Source organism: Stigmatopora nigra, chromosome 13 (genome assembly GCF_051989575.1).
Source record: "Stigmatopora nigra isolate UIUO_SnigA chromosome 13, RoL_Snig_1.1, whole genome shotgun sequence".
Classification (NCBI taxonomy): domain Eukaryota; kingdom Metazoa; phylum Chordata; class Actinopteri; order Syngnathiformes; family Syngnathidae; genus Stigmatopora; species Stigmatopora nigra.
This window is the reverse complement of record NC_135520.1, coordinates 10,150,150-10,168,041: the sequence shown is the minus strand read 5'-3', so window position 1 is coordinate 10,168,041 and position 17,892 is coordinate 10,150,150. Positions and strand designations below refer to the sequence as shown.

The 17,892-nt window shown below is 39.1% G+C and overlaps 1 protein-coding gene across 2 annotated transcripts; it reads left to right on the top strand.

Moving 5' to 3' along the window:
• The first annotated feature begins 1,723 nt into the window (after positions 1-1,723).
• On the top strand, positions 1,724-15,374 carry LOC144206582 (uncharacterized). Of its 2 annotated transcripts, none has more exons than XM_077731629.1 (6): positions 1,724-1,791; positions 3,113-3,216; positions 5,169-8,993; positions 9,844-9,970; positions 10,560-11,405; positions 11,991-15,374. In XM_077731629.1, the coding sequence occupies exons 3-6, from the start codon at positions 5,687-5,689 to the stop codon at positions 12,529-12,531; spliced, it is 4,821 nt and encodes a 1,606-aa protein (XP_077587755.1). In that variant the 5' UTR covers positions 1,724-1,791; positions 3,113-3,216; positions 5,169-5,686; the 3' UTR covers positions 12,532-15,374. The 2 variants fall into 2 exon arrangements, with proteins under 2 accessions (XP_077587755.1, XP_077587756.1); XM_077731630.1 differs by lacking the exon at positions 1,724-1,791 and having other exon boundaries at positions 3,030-3,216; positions 5,169-5,247; positions 5,602-8,993.
• The last annotated feature ends 2,518 nt before the right edge of the window (positions 15,375-17,892 follow it).

Here is a 17,892-nt window from a genome sequence, read left to right as displayed (position 1 = left end):
TTGGTTATTATATTTTTGTTATTTGTTTTTGTACACCCAGGAATTCGTTTTCAACTGCTAATTTTGATTTCGCACGTCTGTAGACAGTAGTGGAGATTATTTCTGCATTTTTCTTGTTTACTCATTGGCTGTTATTGAGAGCACCAGATGCCCAATTCTTTCCAAGTTGGAGGACTGGCAGCGAAAGAATGAATGGATGCTTGCTGCATTTAATTTTTGGTTAATTTATTTATTATTATTAGAACTGTATTTATTTTATATGTATCAAAAACAGTATTTAGTATTTTTGAGTATTTATTCATTCATTTTCTGAATCACTTTATTCTCACAAAGGTTGCAGGGGGTGCTGGAGCCTATTCCAGCTGACTTCGGACACAAGGCTCGAGACACCCTGTGTATTTGGTGGCTAGCCAATCGCAGGGCACCAGGAGACAGACAACCATTCATGCTCACACTCATACAAAGGGTCAATTTAGGGTGACCAACCAGCCTACCATGAATTTTCGTACCCAGAAAAAAACCCACATAGGTAAAACATGCAATGGATTTGAACCCAGGACCCAGGGGTCTGACATGCTAACCACTCTTCCGCCGGGCTGCACGTATTTTTGAGTATTAATGCAAATATATTTGGTTTAAATATTTTTTAAGAAATAAAAAAGGTAAAAAGAACAAGAAAAAATCAGGAAATGAATGAAAAATAAAGATTTTAAAATAAAATATTTCTGAAAAAAATTCTGGAGAAATATCAAAGATGAAAAATCCCCCTTTGAATCCAAATATTGCAGAAATCCAGACTGTTGAGCCACTAATAAAAAAGCAAGTCAGTATAAATTCGTGAGTGATCAAAGCATACGCACACGACCAAATTTACCACTGAGCACACTTTTTGTGCATCTACTTCCTGTATAAAAAACAAGATTTGTGCAGGGTATAGGTATTGCTCAAGTTGTACTTGCGCAGTTTCACCTAGAGCAAACTGCCACTAGAGAGTGCAAAAGCACCAAAAAATGCTGTAATCTCATCATTACCTAAAAACGTCAGCCTATTTCATCCACTCCCTGCAAAACAATGTGTTCGGCTTAACAGAAACACAGCTGAGCAACTATCGTGGTTTGGGCTTGCTTTTCTTCATGGGGAACAGGGAAGATGCTTAAAATTGATGGAAAGATGAGTGGACCCAAATACAGGACCATTCGTGGAAGAAAACCTGTTGGAGTCTGCAAAAGACCGGAGACTGGGATGGAAATCTATCCTCCATCAAGATAATGATCCAAAAAAATCAACCCAAATCTACAATGGAATGTTTCACACATAAATGTATCCGGGTGTTAGAATGGCCAAGTCAAAGTTTAGACCTGAATCTGTGGGCAGAGATGAAGACCGCTCTTCACAAACACTTTCCATCCAACCTGACTGAGCTCGAGCTGTTTTGCCAGGAAGAATGGGCAAAAATTTCAATATCTCGATGTGCAAAACTGCTAGAGAAATACCCCCAAGCGATTTGCAGCAAAAGAAATAATATTGCACGCCCCACTTTTCAGTTTTTCATTTGTTTCATAAGTTTAAAATACCCAATACATTTCATTGTACTTCACAATTGTGCCACACTTGTTGGTGATTCTTGACCAAAAGTTTTAATTTTATATCTTTATGTTTTGAAGCCTGAAAACTGAAGTGCAGCAAGCTCTTGGCTTCAACTTGACTCCTTATGGAGGGAAACGTGATTAACATCGAGCACGTGATTTCAAACCAACAACAAAGCACTGCAAGAGCACAAGCACCAAACAGGTACTCTCATTATTTTGGTAGGAATGGGGGTATAAGTAATTCTTTTTCAATCAAATGAAGATTATCTTCCATTGGTGAGGTCTGTAGCGCCAGCTGTTTTCTATGTGGATGTCTTTGCTACTACAGCTGCTGCTGATGCCTGGACTAAGTACCGTGCCGCCTCCACACTGATGCATGTTGCGTTAATGTTGAGGTGAAGAGTGGGAGGTAGAGGGCAAACTAAGAGGCCGGGGAAAAAGAGATGTTGAGAAGTGTGTGGGAGCAGTTACTGTAGATAGTAGATAGATAGATAGATGGGTGAATGGATGGATGGATAGATAGATGGATAAATGCATGGATAGATGGATGGATGGAAATATGGATGGATGGTAGGATAAACGGATGGATGAATGATGGATGATGGACGATGGATGATGGAAAATGGATGATGGATGAGGGATGATGGATGGTGGATAGATGGAAGGATAGCTGGATGAATAGATGGGTGAGTGGATGGATGGATGATGGGTGGATGGATAGATATGTTGATGGATGATAGATGGGTGAGTGGATGGATGGATGATGGGTGGATGGATGGTTGGAAGAGTGGTAGGCAGGCTGGTCAACCAATTGACCGACCGATCGATTGATTGACCGATCGATAGATTGACTGATCGATAGACTGACCAAACGATAGATTGACGGATGGACAGACAGACTGATTGATTTATTCATTCTTTTTGAGTTTTGGTATTGGGTTAAATTATTTAAATAAAAAAATTGGAATCAAAATACAAAATAAATAAACCTTAAAATTTAAATAACAGTCATTTCAATTTAATTTTTATGCAGTTTTTAGTTTTTTTAATTAATACTCATCTTATACACTAATGTATTTTCCAATGCTTTAAGTATATACTTCCTAACCATTTGGCTTTCATTGAGAACACTAAACGTCCTATCCATTTAAATTGATAGGGTTGGCAGTGTGTGAATTCCTTTGAAGACTTTTTAATTAGCTTTATGACCCACGTTTCAACATTTATCATGATTAATGATACAGAAAGAGATGATAAAAAATAAAATGTATTTTAGGGTTATGGGAGACTATTTTTATGTAGTATTAAAAATTATATTGAGTATTTTTTGAGTAGCATATAGAGTATTAGTGGGAGGGAAGGAGAGAGGGACTACGGACCTGTGAGAAAGCAAAAGAGAGAGAGAGAGGTGAAGAGGAGAGAGAAGGGTAGAGGAGGAGGTTTTGCGTTGGTGTATTGGTTGGCAGAGCGCGTGTCGAAAAAAAGAAAAAAAACCTTCCTCTGACAGAAGGCATGATTCACAGGCGAGCAAGAGAAGAGGAGGAGAGGAATATAAGCTAGAGAAGGAGAAAACGACAAAGATCAAGATGTGAAATGCATCAAGAGGCTCGTCACAGACACCATTCTGGTAAGGACAATAATTTTGCAGTGTATTCCTGGAATGGCATGAAACAACTGATTCTTAAAAAAACTGTCATTTTGAGAATGTTTTCTATTGACCGGAGGAAATAGAGCAGATGGCTGCTGCGGTGATAAACTAAAGATGCTTAAATTAAGCCAGAGAGAAAACAAAACGATGCATAGATGTTTTAAAATGTAATTAAGCTATTGATGAATATACTATGGGTGGGGATCAATATTTGGTGTACAGGATATTACTAATGAAGGCAATTAAGGCACAAAAAAACTTCCAGTCCTTCATGAAAAGCACAGCATTGACACTGAATAAACATGTCTCTTTATGTTTTATGAGAATTCACTTGTTAAAAATAATTTTGAGCTGATGTAAGAATAGTCACGTATATTATATTATCCAGATCACAGATGAAAATTAGTCTAGAAGCTGAAAAGAGTGACGTTGGCACACACAAACAGACACAAACAAACATGACATAATTCTTCTAGTCCTATTATTTTCTTTTTTGTTTGGTCCTTCATCATAATTCATGACTTCAAGTCAATTAAAAAAAAGTTATTCACTGTGGAAGTTGTGTGAATGGTGAGACATCTGGTAGTAGAGAAAGCTTAGTTGGACTGAGAGAAATATTTATAAATGCATTTACTTTCTAAACCGCTTTATCCTCACAAGAGTCTCGGGGGGTGCTGGAGCCTATCCCAACCTACTAACAGGCGGGGTCATCCTGAATAGGTGGCAGGGACAAAGATATAGACAACCATTCACGCTCACACTCATACCTAAGAGCAATTTAGAGTGTTCAACCAGCCCACACTTTTTTTTCGGGATGTGGGAGGGAACCGGAGTACCTGAAGAAAACTCACACGAGCCCGGGATAACATGGAAATTCCACACAGTGAGGACCGACTCTAACCCAAACCCTTGACTCCATAACTATATACATATATTTAAATATATATATATATATATATATATATATATATATATATATATATATATATATATATATATATATATATATATATATATATATATATATATATATATATATATATATATATATATATATATATATATATATATATATATATATATATATATATATATATATATATATATATATATATATATATATATATATATATATATATAATATAGCATGAAATGAAAGCATGAATTATTATCTTTGTTTCCTGTTATTTATGTTATAGCATTTTGAAATAAAAATTCGCCCCTGTTGAATGGCACACCGAGAGTATTCACAGGTAGTCCTCCCAGTTTGAATGAATTGGATATCTACTTTGTCATTTAGTTATTTTTTAGGCACTTCCTTGTTGGTTTTAGGGTACTTACCGGCCACTTCCTGTTGACTTTTAATCACTTCTTGTATGCTTTTGGGCATTCTAGGGTCACTTCTTGTAAATTTTGAATCATCTCCTGATGATTTGGAGCATTTCTGGGGATATCATTAGAAAGTGACCAGAATGTACAGTAAGTCTGTACATTCTGGTCACTTTCTAATGATATTGGGTCATTTCCCCCATAATTGGAAACAGATTTGGCGATTCAGATAAAAAGGGGATGCTTTGTTACATATTGGTGGAAGTTTTTTTGGCAAAAACTTTTTCACTAGTATTTCCTTAATTCTTGTGTAAACGAATTGGATGAAAATGTAGGATGAGAAACGTTTTATGATTTAATGTTTTTACTCATGGAAATGAATTGGGCTTTTTTTCGTTATCAAAAATCAAAAACTAAACGAATTTACGTCACATGAAATTTTTGGAATGAGAAAGGGGTGAGAATCGGTCAAAGTCCATTTTACTGTTCATCAAAAAAGTGGACAGCATTTAAAAATAGAAATATAATGTACGAGACGATGACAGTTAAGGAGAAAAAATGTAATGGTTTTCAGCATCATTTTTCTTGTTTGCTTTTCACAGATGGACGACTCAAGTCAACAAACAGAGCAAGAATGAGAAGAAGCTTTGACAACATTCAGTCTTCCATCCACTGTGCTCAGTGCGTGTCTTTCTAACGCTTTTGCGGATTAAGACACAACTGACTCAGAGAAAAAGAAAATATAAAAAAAGCTCATGCTGGAAGAAACATCCGAACAAAATAACATGTTCTGGACAAAAAAATATGCCTGGAGTACATGTAATCCAATGTCTAAATTTCAGACATGTTTCAAATCATGGAAATATGAAGTGATGCTTTTGAGCAAGGAAATTGTTTAGAAGTCAAGATCCCAATTTCAATTTTTAATATTAGCGTGAAGACAAAATGATTCTTCATTAAACTTTAAATTCTGCTGCAGCCAAACTGCCCATTGTTGTGCATACTATAATCCCTGTCAATATTTGTTTTATCTAGTTAAACTAAAGACTTCACAATTGAATCTTCAAACGACCCCCGTTTGTCCCATCGTCCCTTCCCACCGGCTACCTACCAACAAAACATGGGAAAACCACTTAGCCGCCCTGGCTGTTTCAGGAAGAGCTCATGTTGTCTGGAGAAACATCCAGTTGGGGAAAGAGGAGTAAGAGGCCGAGACGTGATGATGGAAGGGGGATACGGTGATGGGTATGTGCCGCAACGCTCTATCTATGATACAATGTGTATTAATCAACAAATTGACAGCCACCACCATCATCATCACCACCATTCTGGATCTGGAAGGAGAGACGGTGGAGGTGAGGGCAGTTTTAGCTACTCCGCCAGTGGCTCCCTTAGGGGTAGCAGAGCCCCAGCTGAAATGTTTGACTCTCACCCTTGCTCTTTGACACCAAACCCATCATTTGTTCGCCGACTCGATGAACGAATCATCTATGACTCTTTGAAACTCGGAGTCCAAGATAGCGACGGTGGTGTCTGTCCTTCACCGGGACATTTCAATCGATCAGTTTCTCCAGCTGTGTCCTCTTTCTCAGCACCAGGAATGTCTTCATCGTCTAAGAAGCACCACCATCATTATCACCCTCATCATGGTGAAAGCACAAACAGTAGAGATAGTCGCCATTCATGGAAAGTTCTTACACCTCCCAAACACCTAGAATGTATGGACATCTCTACAAATGAAATGATACCCCAAGGAGGCGGCTGTTTAAACCCAGGACACTATTCTCACCAAGCAGGGCAATCTTCTTCTCTTACATCTCCTCTTATATCCCCTTTCTCTGGCTCTCCTCTCTCATCTGGTTACCATACACCAGTGTTTTTCTCACCTGCAAAACCTCGCCCTAGTCAGTCTCAAAGTTTGCGTTGTTCACCGCCGCACATGATTCAACCGAGGCATTACTCCCAAAGCCAAAGCCTAAGGATGTCGCCGCCCCATGAACTTAGTCGTTCCCCCTACAGAGCCCCGTTGGTCCAACTTTCTGCGCATGACCTTGAGCAGGACCTCAGAGAGCAAGGTGGATGGGGCTGTGGTGAGAGAGAGCGAGAATGGGAAAGGGAGCGAGAGAGGGAAATGGAAAGAGGATGGGCACAACGGGAGTGGGAAAAAGAGAGAGAAAGAGGGAGATTAGAAAGAGAGCGAGCGAGAGAAAGGGAGAGGAAGGAAACAAGTTTTGCGACTTTTGGATATGGTCGACAGGTCCCTGTGCGTTCAGAAAGAGACTCTGTTTTTTTAGAATCTGAACAGGCTTTAGACACAACCCCTCTTTTACTTCCCCATCCTTCACCTTCACCCTCACCTTCACCAAATGCTGCCCCAAGAATGGGCACTGGTGCAGTGGGTAGGAATAGAGCTGGTTCGAAAGTCGGCTCAGACTCAATGGTTTCTAAAGTTGACAATGGGAATATGGGTTTAGGCCTAGTTGACAGCAATGGATCAAGATTAGTCAGCAGTGGATCAAGATTAGTCAGTGGGAGTGGAAGCATGGCTGAGGCTGACATTATGACAGGAATACATGGAAAAAATAGATTTGGAAATTCAACAAAATATGAAAATGATGCCAAAGCTAGTTTTAAAAGTGGTGCTGACAAAAGAATGGGCTCACAGGTTAAAACAAGAGCAGGGGGGAGGGATTTTGAAGGAAATGTAGAATCTGGAATGCAGGTACAAAATATGTCAAAAGCTGTAAATAGAGAGGGCTCAAGGGGAGGAACAAGGGCTGGAGGAAGATCTGGAAGAGCTCCTGCTCAACCAGAGACAACAGTTGCAGCTACTACATCTACCCCGTATTTTGTGGACAATCAAGTTGTTGCTGGAGATAAAATTGATGATGGAACTGTATATGATTTTAGAACAATGGCAGACATTGAAACAAGGCCTGAAATAAAGGACATTACAAATCCCATGGAAAATGCAACAGAAACAAAGTTAAACTTGGCACCAGGTTCTGCGCTAGAAGCTAAATTTGAAAAAGAGGTCACTCTTGTTTCTGCACAGGAGGCAGTTCTTGAAGTGGGGTTTGATAAGGGAATGGAAACTAAAATTAAAAACGATAATGCCAAAAATGAAAACAACAACATTATACATAAGACTCAGGTAAATCAAGAGGCTGTGGATAAAACTGAAACTACTCCTCCAGATCAAGTTAAGATAAACCCTATGGACATGGAAAAGGTGACATCGGGCCATGTTGGAAAAGGATCTAAAAGCCAGAAGTCCAAATCATCCAAGTCCAGTGGCAGATCTCGCCCTGGCACAGCCACAGGGTTGAGACCTGGGGTGCTTAGCCCAAGGCTTCGAAAAGGGCTTGCAGATCTTGACTCAACAGGCCCGGCTGAGGGCATCGAGTCCACCTGGCCTCGCCGCATTATGGTTAGAAAGAGGACTGTTCGACAAGGTGGTGCAATTCATAACCTTCCTATTCTTCCCCCGCTTCCATCAGTAATCTCTGCCTTGGAGAAGCGCCGTCCAAATTCCCACCTCCATTTCCGTCCAGGCCATCACTCAGAGAACCCGCTTTCAACAGATCTTACTATATTCACAGGCCGGTGCTCACTAAAAGAGCCCTCCCATCAAGAGCAATCACTAGGAGCTGGTTTAGTGGGCAGAGCGTCCCTTAAAGAACAGAACCTGGAGCACTGGAGGATCTACAAGGACCAGGAAGAAACTAAGAGATCTAAATCCAAAGAAAGACAAGGTGATAATGATGAACAAGGGAGAAAAGAAAATGAGATGAGTCGTGGTAAAACTAAGGACAATATTGTGGAGGCTTCGGCTGAAAAATATCTTGTGGAAAAAAATCAACAAGACGAGATCAAAATAAGATCAGAAGAAGATCAAGAGACTGTAAACAAAATCAAACAAGTATTTGAAGAGGAAATAGAAAATACTAAGGATGGAAAACAAGAACGCCAGTTGAAAACAGTGGAGGTGGTGGTGGCAAAGAATGAAGAATGCGTTGTGAAAGGAGGACATGGAGCAGGCTCTGGAGAGGAACATGAGATGGAATGTTGGGATTCAGTACTTGAGATGGTCAACACTATATGGGATGATGGCTGGGAGAAAGGAGGAGAAGCTGGAGATGATACGGATTCTTTAACAGGTTCTCTTCAACGTTGGCCGCTCCTTCGGCCCCCTGTAGGCTTTGGAGGCTCCCATCCCTCTTCCTCTGCGGCCTCCGAGCTCAGCTTGACAGAGTTAGAGAGGAGAGCGAGAGAACTGGATTCTGATTTGGAGCACCTAGATCTGTCACAGAGCCACGGGGACACCCAGGATTTATACCAGACACTGCTGGAGTCGCAGAAAGAGCGAGCTGACATGTACCAAACACACCCCAGGCCACAGAGAGAGAAAAGTTCTGTCTGGACAGGTAGGCAGAACATGTATTGTTTTATTTTGAATCTTTATCTAAATTCTGTACATACTTTAACTCATTGGCTGATATTGACAATGATTGCTAGACCTCAAATCCACTTTGAATAGTAGAGGCGAATGAACGAGTTAACGAGTGAAATGCAAAAAACCCTCCATTATTTTACGAACAAAAATAGTATGAAAATTTGGATAGAGCAAAAAAATTAAGTTGAAATATTATGAGAATAAAGTCATATTTCATACGATATTAAAGTTTTAATATTACGAGAAGTCATTAATATTTGATCAAAGTCATCATACTGTGTAACTTTATGTAATCTTGTGAGAAAAAAAGTTATATTATTAATGTAATATTATGGGATTTCCACATACATAACATTTATCAATGCACTATGGCCATTTTAGCTAAATCAGCTGAATAGTTCATATAAGTACATTATTTTACTTTTGTTAGAGCACTAAAAAAGTGACCAAAGTTATGTATTTCCTTATTTGTGAATGCTCTTAATAATGTTCTTTTAAACTGAGGCATTGATGTTAGGTAATAGATAAATTAGCATCCATTGCATCCATACATAGTATGTAAAAATATTTCATAACCACTCATCCGCCGGGCTGTCGGCAACACAATACAATATAATCTAATGATCATTATTCCTCATCACACAGATTCACATGTGTACGTGCACGTGTACAGCAGGAGCACAGAGTGTAATTTGATGATTAGTACTTTGAATGTCAACAAGTAGAAGGGCTAAGGTTACTTATGTGGGTTTGCAATGTTGATTCGTAAATCTCCCCTGCTTATTTCGGATCTTGATTTAATCACATCTAATGTTTTGCAGGAGTAGGGAGCAGGTCGCAGGTCAATCTTGAGTTGAGCTCCATGGTATTACCAGTTACTGACACAGAGAAAGACACTGTCGGGTGGTCATTAAAATCTCCTGCTGGGACCTCCACTGTGAGCATCAGGTGAGAATCAATCTTAACATTATTGGCAGGCAAAATTATAATCTTTATAGCCTACAGTAAGTCAAGTGTTAGGTTTTTAGAATATATACACAAACAGGCATTCGCGTAGGATGTCAGTCGATTCAGACTTGACAACGGACTAAGCTGTTTTGCATTGTTGTTGTTGAAATTCCAAAAACATTCATTCTAACTGTTAATAATCATAATAAATTCATTAGATGGTTTAATTAAAAATAAAATATATTTTTAACCCTTAACTCTAACAGTCCCATTGACAATGATAGACATCCAGTTATCGTTTGTATTTTTGAATTACGTATTTTACAACTAGTAGATGTCCAATGCACTTGAAGTGTGAGAATTGCCAACAAATTATTAACTTTATATTTTATTTGCATTATCTTCTAATAGGATCACATTTGAGTTTAATGTTTGGCCACAACTTTCCTTACTAACATTTCAACCCTGTGTTTTTAAACAAGCTAAATTTATAATTGGGTCACCATCCATCTATGGCTGTAGGAAAATTACTTGGTACTACTGAGTCAACGACATAATACTGATAAGCAACTGTCCCATCTTTGTTCAGCCCCAATAAAGAGGACAGCTCTCCAGACTCCAACCTTACGCTAGTATCTGACTCCAGTGGCGTCTTTCTCTCATCATCCAATCAGAGCCAGGAAGGGGCTGGCTCTGACAGCGACCAGCCTATCAGTGGCTCCGACCTAGGCAGCAGCAACACGTCCTTGGAGAAGGAGGGAGAGGATGGATGTTTAAAGGAATGGGGCAGGGAGGAGTCTGCTGAACTTCAGTGGTGCTACCCCTCACTCCTCAGCACCACATCTCCTGAAGACATTGAGGAAAATATAAAAAGAGATGGGAATCTTTGTCCCTCAGAAGGGAGCCGTGACGTAAAAAGCACAGACCAAACGGAAGGAGGACAGTTTTCAATTTTCAAATCCTCATTGGACAACAAAGACGCAAGTCAGTCTGAAGCAATGCGGCAGAAACGAAAAGTTACCGTAATGGGGAATGATCCCCTTCTGCCACCATCTCCAATGAGGCAGCCAATCAAACATCTGATTGATCCATATCATAAGCCAATTAGAAGCTCAGGATTGGACTGTGGTGATATTGACCCTTTTGCTCAACCAGATAGCTTTGTTTATCTTGCTGTATCTGAAAGACAAGGGGAGATCTCCGCAGTTCCGGATTACTCCACTCAAGACATAAAACAAGAGAGTATACACCAACACTTTGACCCTAGAAAAGCACACTTGGAGCAGTCCAACATGGAACCTGATGCTAGGCTGTCTCACTTTGGCCCACGTAAACCAGAAGAAGGAGACTTTTTGTGTACAGATAGCTTTGTGTACCTTGCTGCTCCAGATTGCCTACTTTTAGGCCCGGAAGGATCAACATCATACAGTGGCAGGTGTGTTTCGTTTAATATATAATAATATCAGAGATACGAATCCTTTTGTCTTAATCGTTCATTTTTTCCTAGTGTTGATCATTTTGTTCTGTGTGAACACTTGGTTTTGGTGGAGAATTAGGACCACAGAAATAAATTGGAAAAAAATAGGCCTACAAAAACAAGGTCTTAAGATTTTGAGATTCAAGTTGTAATGTTCATAGATTAAAAAGTCAATATTATAAGGTTTAATTTATATTACTACCCAACTTGGACATCCAATTATGTGGCATGCATTCATGTTTCTGTTGTGAATTTAGAGCTTATCAGTTGTAGATGTCCAATCTAATTGAATTGGGGAGGGTGGCAGCGAATTAAAGGACATCACTGATTAAATAGGAGATGCATTGACACAGACAAATAACCTGTAAAAATTGGTTGAGAAATGAGCTACCTATGACAAAATTTTCTCATCCAATGCATGAACTTGGAAGGGAAATGTCAAATTTACCAATATGCCATCTACCACACTGCCGGGTGTCGGTATCGGGAGCCAAAAAGTGATATAAACTCTACTAATTTTCGTGTATCTTTTCTATTTCCCAGGGAGTCAGACTCGGAAAGTTCTGGCTCTGAACCTGTTGATGAGTCTGTATTGGGCTGTGATTCAGTGGCAGGTGACAGTGACTGGGACTCAGACCTTTCTGACTCGGGGCTCAGTCGCCCCTCAAGAGTCACAACCACTGGAGCTAAATCTTCTGGAATAGCGCGACCTAAAAGACCAGCACCAGAACAGCGTTGGGGCTCATTTGGAGAAACCGCAGAACCTTGTGTCCAGGACGAGTCCTTTATTAAAATGGAGCAAAATAGCAATGCTGGTTCATCAGACTTGGCCAATCGACCTGCTTCAACAGCAGAGGCGCGAACGACCACAGGTGAGCAGTCGTCAACAACCAAGAAAGTTACCTGGCAATTTAAACCAGCCCAGAGATCTGTCTGTACTGGAAGCAGAAAGGAAAAGAACAAAGAAATAACATCGTTTTCAGAGGCTATGGTCACCGAACATGGTGCAGGTGCTGAGTATCAACCTCCCGGTTCATCTTCATCTTCTTTATCATCCTCCCCATCCTCCTCCTCTTCCGGTTGAGTTTTCAACACCAAAGCTGTGTTGGTTCCAGTAAGGTAGAGACGTTCTTCAACTTTCTCTGTAGGAGGTGACAGTTTAAAGAATTTACAACCTTTTATCCGTCCGTGTTCTTGTAATCTTGCGTTTCGCTTTTGCTATTGCCTTCATGTGACTTTGCCACATTCAGCTGCAGTATCGCTAACCAAATGAGATTATCATGCATTTTATCAAATGAGTTATTTTTATGTGATGAGTGTTATCCTAAGACTAGATTGTAAGGAAATACAGCCACTGATGGTTTAAGATATTTAGATAGATATTTAAAAATGAATGATATAATTCCTGTATTTGTGAACTACAGGTTTGACTAGCCTGGCAACCCAGCATTACTTTTGCCATTTACAAGTTAGATGGCAAATCAGTCTGGTCTTTTGTGGTTTGGGCTAGATATTATAATCGATGTTCAGAGTACATGGTATATTGGAAACCTCTTGGTACCTCCTGATAGAATAAAATTCATAATGATAAATTATCAATGCAGCAATACAACAACTACCGATACATGGGTCAGGAAATTAATCATTATTCAGCAATAGAACTATTAAAAAGAATAACAAACTCTTTCTTAATGGGAAAAGGAACATTGTTTATATTTTGTACTCTGGCAGACTGTAAACAAATGTGTGTCTTGTGTAACTCATTGCCTGACACTGACAACACTGGATTTTCAATTAATTTAAACAGGGGGGTAGGGTTGGTGGGGGTCATCCCGGCAGTTGAGTGGTTAGCACGTCGGCCTCAAAGTGGGGGAACTGGGTTCAAACCCAGGTCGCTGCACCTGTGGGGAGTTTGCATATTTTTCCCAGGCCTGCGTGAGTTTCCTCAGGGTACTCTGGTTTCTTCCCACATTCCCTGTGGGGGTACTTTACTGAATTGGATAGATTGAACTTCACTGAGCCACAACCTATAGTTCTTTTCTATCTAAAATAAACCCAAAAAAGGTTTTTAATCCCACTTTATTCTCGTCCATGATGTCAGAGTCACTACCCAAAGTGATGTAAGTGATGGCAGGGTTTTTCGTCCACTGGTGATGGCGGGCATTGTAGTTGTTGTTTTCCCACAAAAATCACTTGTTTTATTTAGATTTTTTTTCAAATCTCGCCTTCTCTATCTTTCTCTATCTCGTAATGCTCCTTGTGATGCAACCACTGGTGCTAGGACTGATAGGCCCCTAGCATGGATGTTGCTGGAACAAGTATAATTTGTAATTATGGCTTGCATGATGGCTGTAGATTTTACAGTGTAGAAAGTAAAGTCTACAGCATGCATTGCAGCATTTCCTTGTTATATTTATATACTAAACTTATTTAGATGTTTTGCAATTTAGTCAAATTTTCATATTTTGGAACAATAATTTACATATCTAAGCATTTTGTGAACTGAAAAAAGTTCAAGTATTTATTTGTAGAGGTACCACTGTACTAACTCTAGCGATACAGCACTATAATATTACAATGACACCTCCATATTCATGAGGCATCACAAAATCCCGCTTTCTGTGCTATGATTTGCCTCTACAGATTGGACTGAAGGTGAAATCCAATTAAAACTACAAAAGACTAGCCTGACTTGCCATGTGTCTTGTACATTGCCAAAGTCAGGCTGTTTTGCCAGGCTAGCCTATTACTGTATACATATTTTTACAGTTGTTCTCTTTTACCTAATGTTGAATGTACTGAACATATATGATCACAAGAACAATCCACTCCAGAAACGATACAACAAAATCCATATCAGTGTTGAACTGATACCACTTTTTTTCAGCAACAGTTACCGATTCTGATTGTGTGGTATTGATACTGTACCGATACCACGTTTGAAAATCATTTAGTTTTTAAAAGTTTTTTGCTGCAATACAGAATATTGGCATGTTCACATGTAAAGTAACTCTATCATGAGTGCGTCAGAGACTCCTTAATAACTTGGCTGCCAATAACATGAAATGGGGGAGTTGCTAATGAGCGAATGAGCTGCTAGTTTACTAGTCATAAACTCATCTAAATTGGCAATAGAAGGGTGATTAGATGGCACTTGATTTTTTTTTAATGGATTGGATGTTTGTTCTAGATAAACTAATTTCAATTCACATCAGAATTTCGATTGGACACTACATGATCGATCTATCATTGTCAAAAGCAGCGAGTTATGTTGTATTTGCAAGAACTGGAATATTTTACTTTTCTAAACTTGAAACTCTCTGGATGTATTTAACAGACAAACCTTTAAAATGACTGAGTTCAAGCTGTGTTTTTAAACACATCTACCATTACAGTGTGTGTACTATAGTGTGATCAATATATTTTCAACAGTGAGATGAGAACGATTTATTCTATATTGTATGCAATGAATATGCAGACAGAGAATATAATGGAAGGGTTTATGATTACTTATTTCAAATGTTTTGATTGGTATTGAAAAATGTGAATATGATCGAGCAATATGGTTACAAATCAATGCTTTATTCTAAGTGAAAAGTGTTTATTTTATTTGTGTAATATACCGTAGTTTATCATTATTTTTTAGACAGGCAGATATGAAGAATGTAGTTTTGCCCTCAAGTAGAGGTATTACTATTATTTAATAGAGGTAACTGGATGATGCCTGATATTACGTTTGTTTTAAAACAATGCTATTTGTACTAGAAATTTTCGAACCTTATTATTAATATTACAAAGTTACGCTGAATGTAGTTTTTTGAAAAGCATTGCCTTTCATAACAATATGGCAGCATTAACTCTATAGGATTATTGCAATATTAATGTTCTAAAATAATTGAATAAATTGTGTTTTTTTTTCTCCCTGGAGATGAGATTTGTTATGCTCAAATGCCACTTGTCAAATTCCGTGCCTGGTATCTGACTCTAAACCAGAATATGATGATATCCTTTTCCCTCAGGAGAAAGAAGTCACTCAGTTGGTCTCAAGAAAAAGTTATCTAACTTTTACTTACTTGTATTCATTCACTCCTTCCAGTCAAAGGGGATTGGACATTTTGTCCCATCAATTGTGCTGAAAGATAAGCATTGATAGCCAACCTTCCTTCAGTTTGGATAGGACATCTGTCTTTGGCAATGGAAACCAATAAGATACAATATGATATTTGCACAAGAATTGTGTTTTTGGGAGCAATAACCGGAGCATATTTCTGTTTTCATTCATTGATTCGTTTTCTGCATTGTGTATCCTCAGAAGGGTCATTGTGGGTGCTGGAGCCTTTCCCAGCTGACATCGGACACCATGGATCGATCCCTTGACCTCAGAACTGTAAGGCCAACACATTAACCACTCGGTCTCTGAGCCGCTGTGTTTATATTCATTTTAATTCGATTTTTTTTGTTAGTATTGGGAGCTTGCATGTGGGTTTATCCTCCGAGTACTCCAGTTTCCTCCCACAATCCAAAGAAATATATGGTAGGCTGGTTGGGCACTCTAAATTGCCTCCAGGTATGAGTGTGAGCGTGTATGGTTGTTCGTCTTATTGTGCCCTGCGATTAGCTGGCAAGAAATTGAGAATTCACACCTACTACTGAACAGTTGGCTGCGATACGCTCCAACATCCCCATGATCGATGTGAGGATAAGCAATACAAAAAAGGAAAGAATGAATCAATGATTAATTGGGTCTCTGTCCTCATGCGCTGCGATCGGCTTGCACCGACCGGTTCAGGGTGTCCCCGACCCGTGCCCGAAGTCAGCTGGGGTAGGCTTCAACACCCCTCGCAACCCTTGTGAAGATAAAGCGGTTGAGAAAATAAATGAATAAAATTTTAATTACCATTAACAGTCACTTGCCCTTAGAAGGGTCAAACGTTTTAAGCGTCTTTTTTTTCCAATAACTGTCCACTGTAGTAACCACTGATCCTGAAAGCATTCTTTTTTTTATTGTTCCTCTTATTTTTTATATTTATTATTGTAATTTTTACTTTGTCACTGAAGTAAATTCTAATTAAGTTCAAATAAAATTATCATTTAAAAAATTAAAACAAAAAATACCCAACTCAGTTTCAGTAACCAAGACTAAATAGAATCTGTTATTATCCACCCTTGCCAGTTTGTTGAAATCTGAAACAAATGTGATGTCCTAGAACTTTTTGGGGCACTTAATTTATCTCAAAGCTTTATTTAGGTCACAGGTTAAAATTAGTGAGAAGGATGCAAAGGGTCAGCTGTGAGATTTTGAGGTGATGCAAAATCGAGCTAGAAAATGTGGTGGTAGAGAGCTGTTTATATTCATTCATTCATCTTCTGAGCCGTGTATCCTCACAAGAGTCACTGTAGCCCACCAAAGGCAGTAGGTGTGGTACACTGAATCAGGTGCCAGCCTCCCCTGCATGCGTGGGATTTCTCAAGGTACTCTGGTTTCCTCCCACATCACCCAAAAATGCATGGTATTCTGATTGAACTCTAAATTGTCTCTGGGTATGAGTTTGTGCAAAAATGGTTGTTCATCTCCTTGTGCCCTTCAATTGGCTGGCACCCAATAACACAGGAAGAACATAAACACACACATGGAGCCCAGAGCCTTGACTCTCAGGCACTGTGCTACCTTGTTTTGTCATGTTTAATGTAATTGTATAGGGACAATGCAATTTCATAAAACACCTTACAGAAGCCCCCCGCGCTCCACGTTTTCTCCGGGTATTCCGGTTTCCTCCCAAATTCCAAAAACATGCAAGGTAGGCTGATTGGACACTCTAAATTGCCCTGAGTTTATGAGTGTGAGAGTGTATGGTTGTCCATCTCCTTGGCTGGCTGCAAATTTAGGTCTCACCGCCTCTGGCCTAAAGTCAGCTAGGATAGGCTCAAGCACCCCCCGCAACCCTTGGTAGGATAAGCGGTTCAGTAGATGAATGAATGGATGAATAAGTTATACCTGACTACAGCCAAGTAATGCACAATGAGGAGGAAAAAATAATCATAAAAAAAGGCACTGGAGTAAAAATTGCACATTTTGTAAGGGCATTTTTTTTATTTGATCAGAAACCAAGAACAAACATAAATTCAAGTAGCAAAAGTAAAATGGAAAAACAACAGACTAAATTGGCATCTTCTAACATATAAGCATTTTCCAGATAACTATAGCCAACGAACAACATAACAGGCCGTTTGTGGTCAGAAAGATTTAAGAAGGAAAAAAAACACACTAGAGAATTAGTCGCAGCCCCTGCCAAACTATGAGAAAATGTTGCTTATGTCCTGAAAAAAATACGGTACTCTGTGGCTTGAGGTGGCAGTTAGTAAAATGAGCAAAAAAAAAAATTGAATAGAAGTCCTCCATACTGACCACTGTCACTGAAAAGGTTTAAAAAATATGTGTACATAT

What these genes read in the sequence shown, in the direction of transcription:
- LOC144206582 (XM_077731629.1), top strand. Translation starts at nt 5,687, where the DNA reads ATGGGAAAACCACTTAGCCGCCCTGGCTGTTTCAGGAAGAGCTCATGT. An exon ending in GAAAAGTTCTGTCTGGACAG is followed by an intron (nt 8,994 to 9,843) that starts GTAGGCAGAACA and finishes AATGTTTTGCAG; the next exon opens with GAGTAGGGAGCAGGTCGCAG. An exon ending in ACCTCCACTGTGAGCATCAG is followed by an intron (nt 9,971 to 10,559) that starts GTGAGAATCAAT and finishes ATCTTTGTTCAG; the next exon opens with CCCCAATAAAGAGGACAGCT.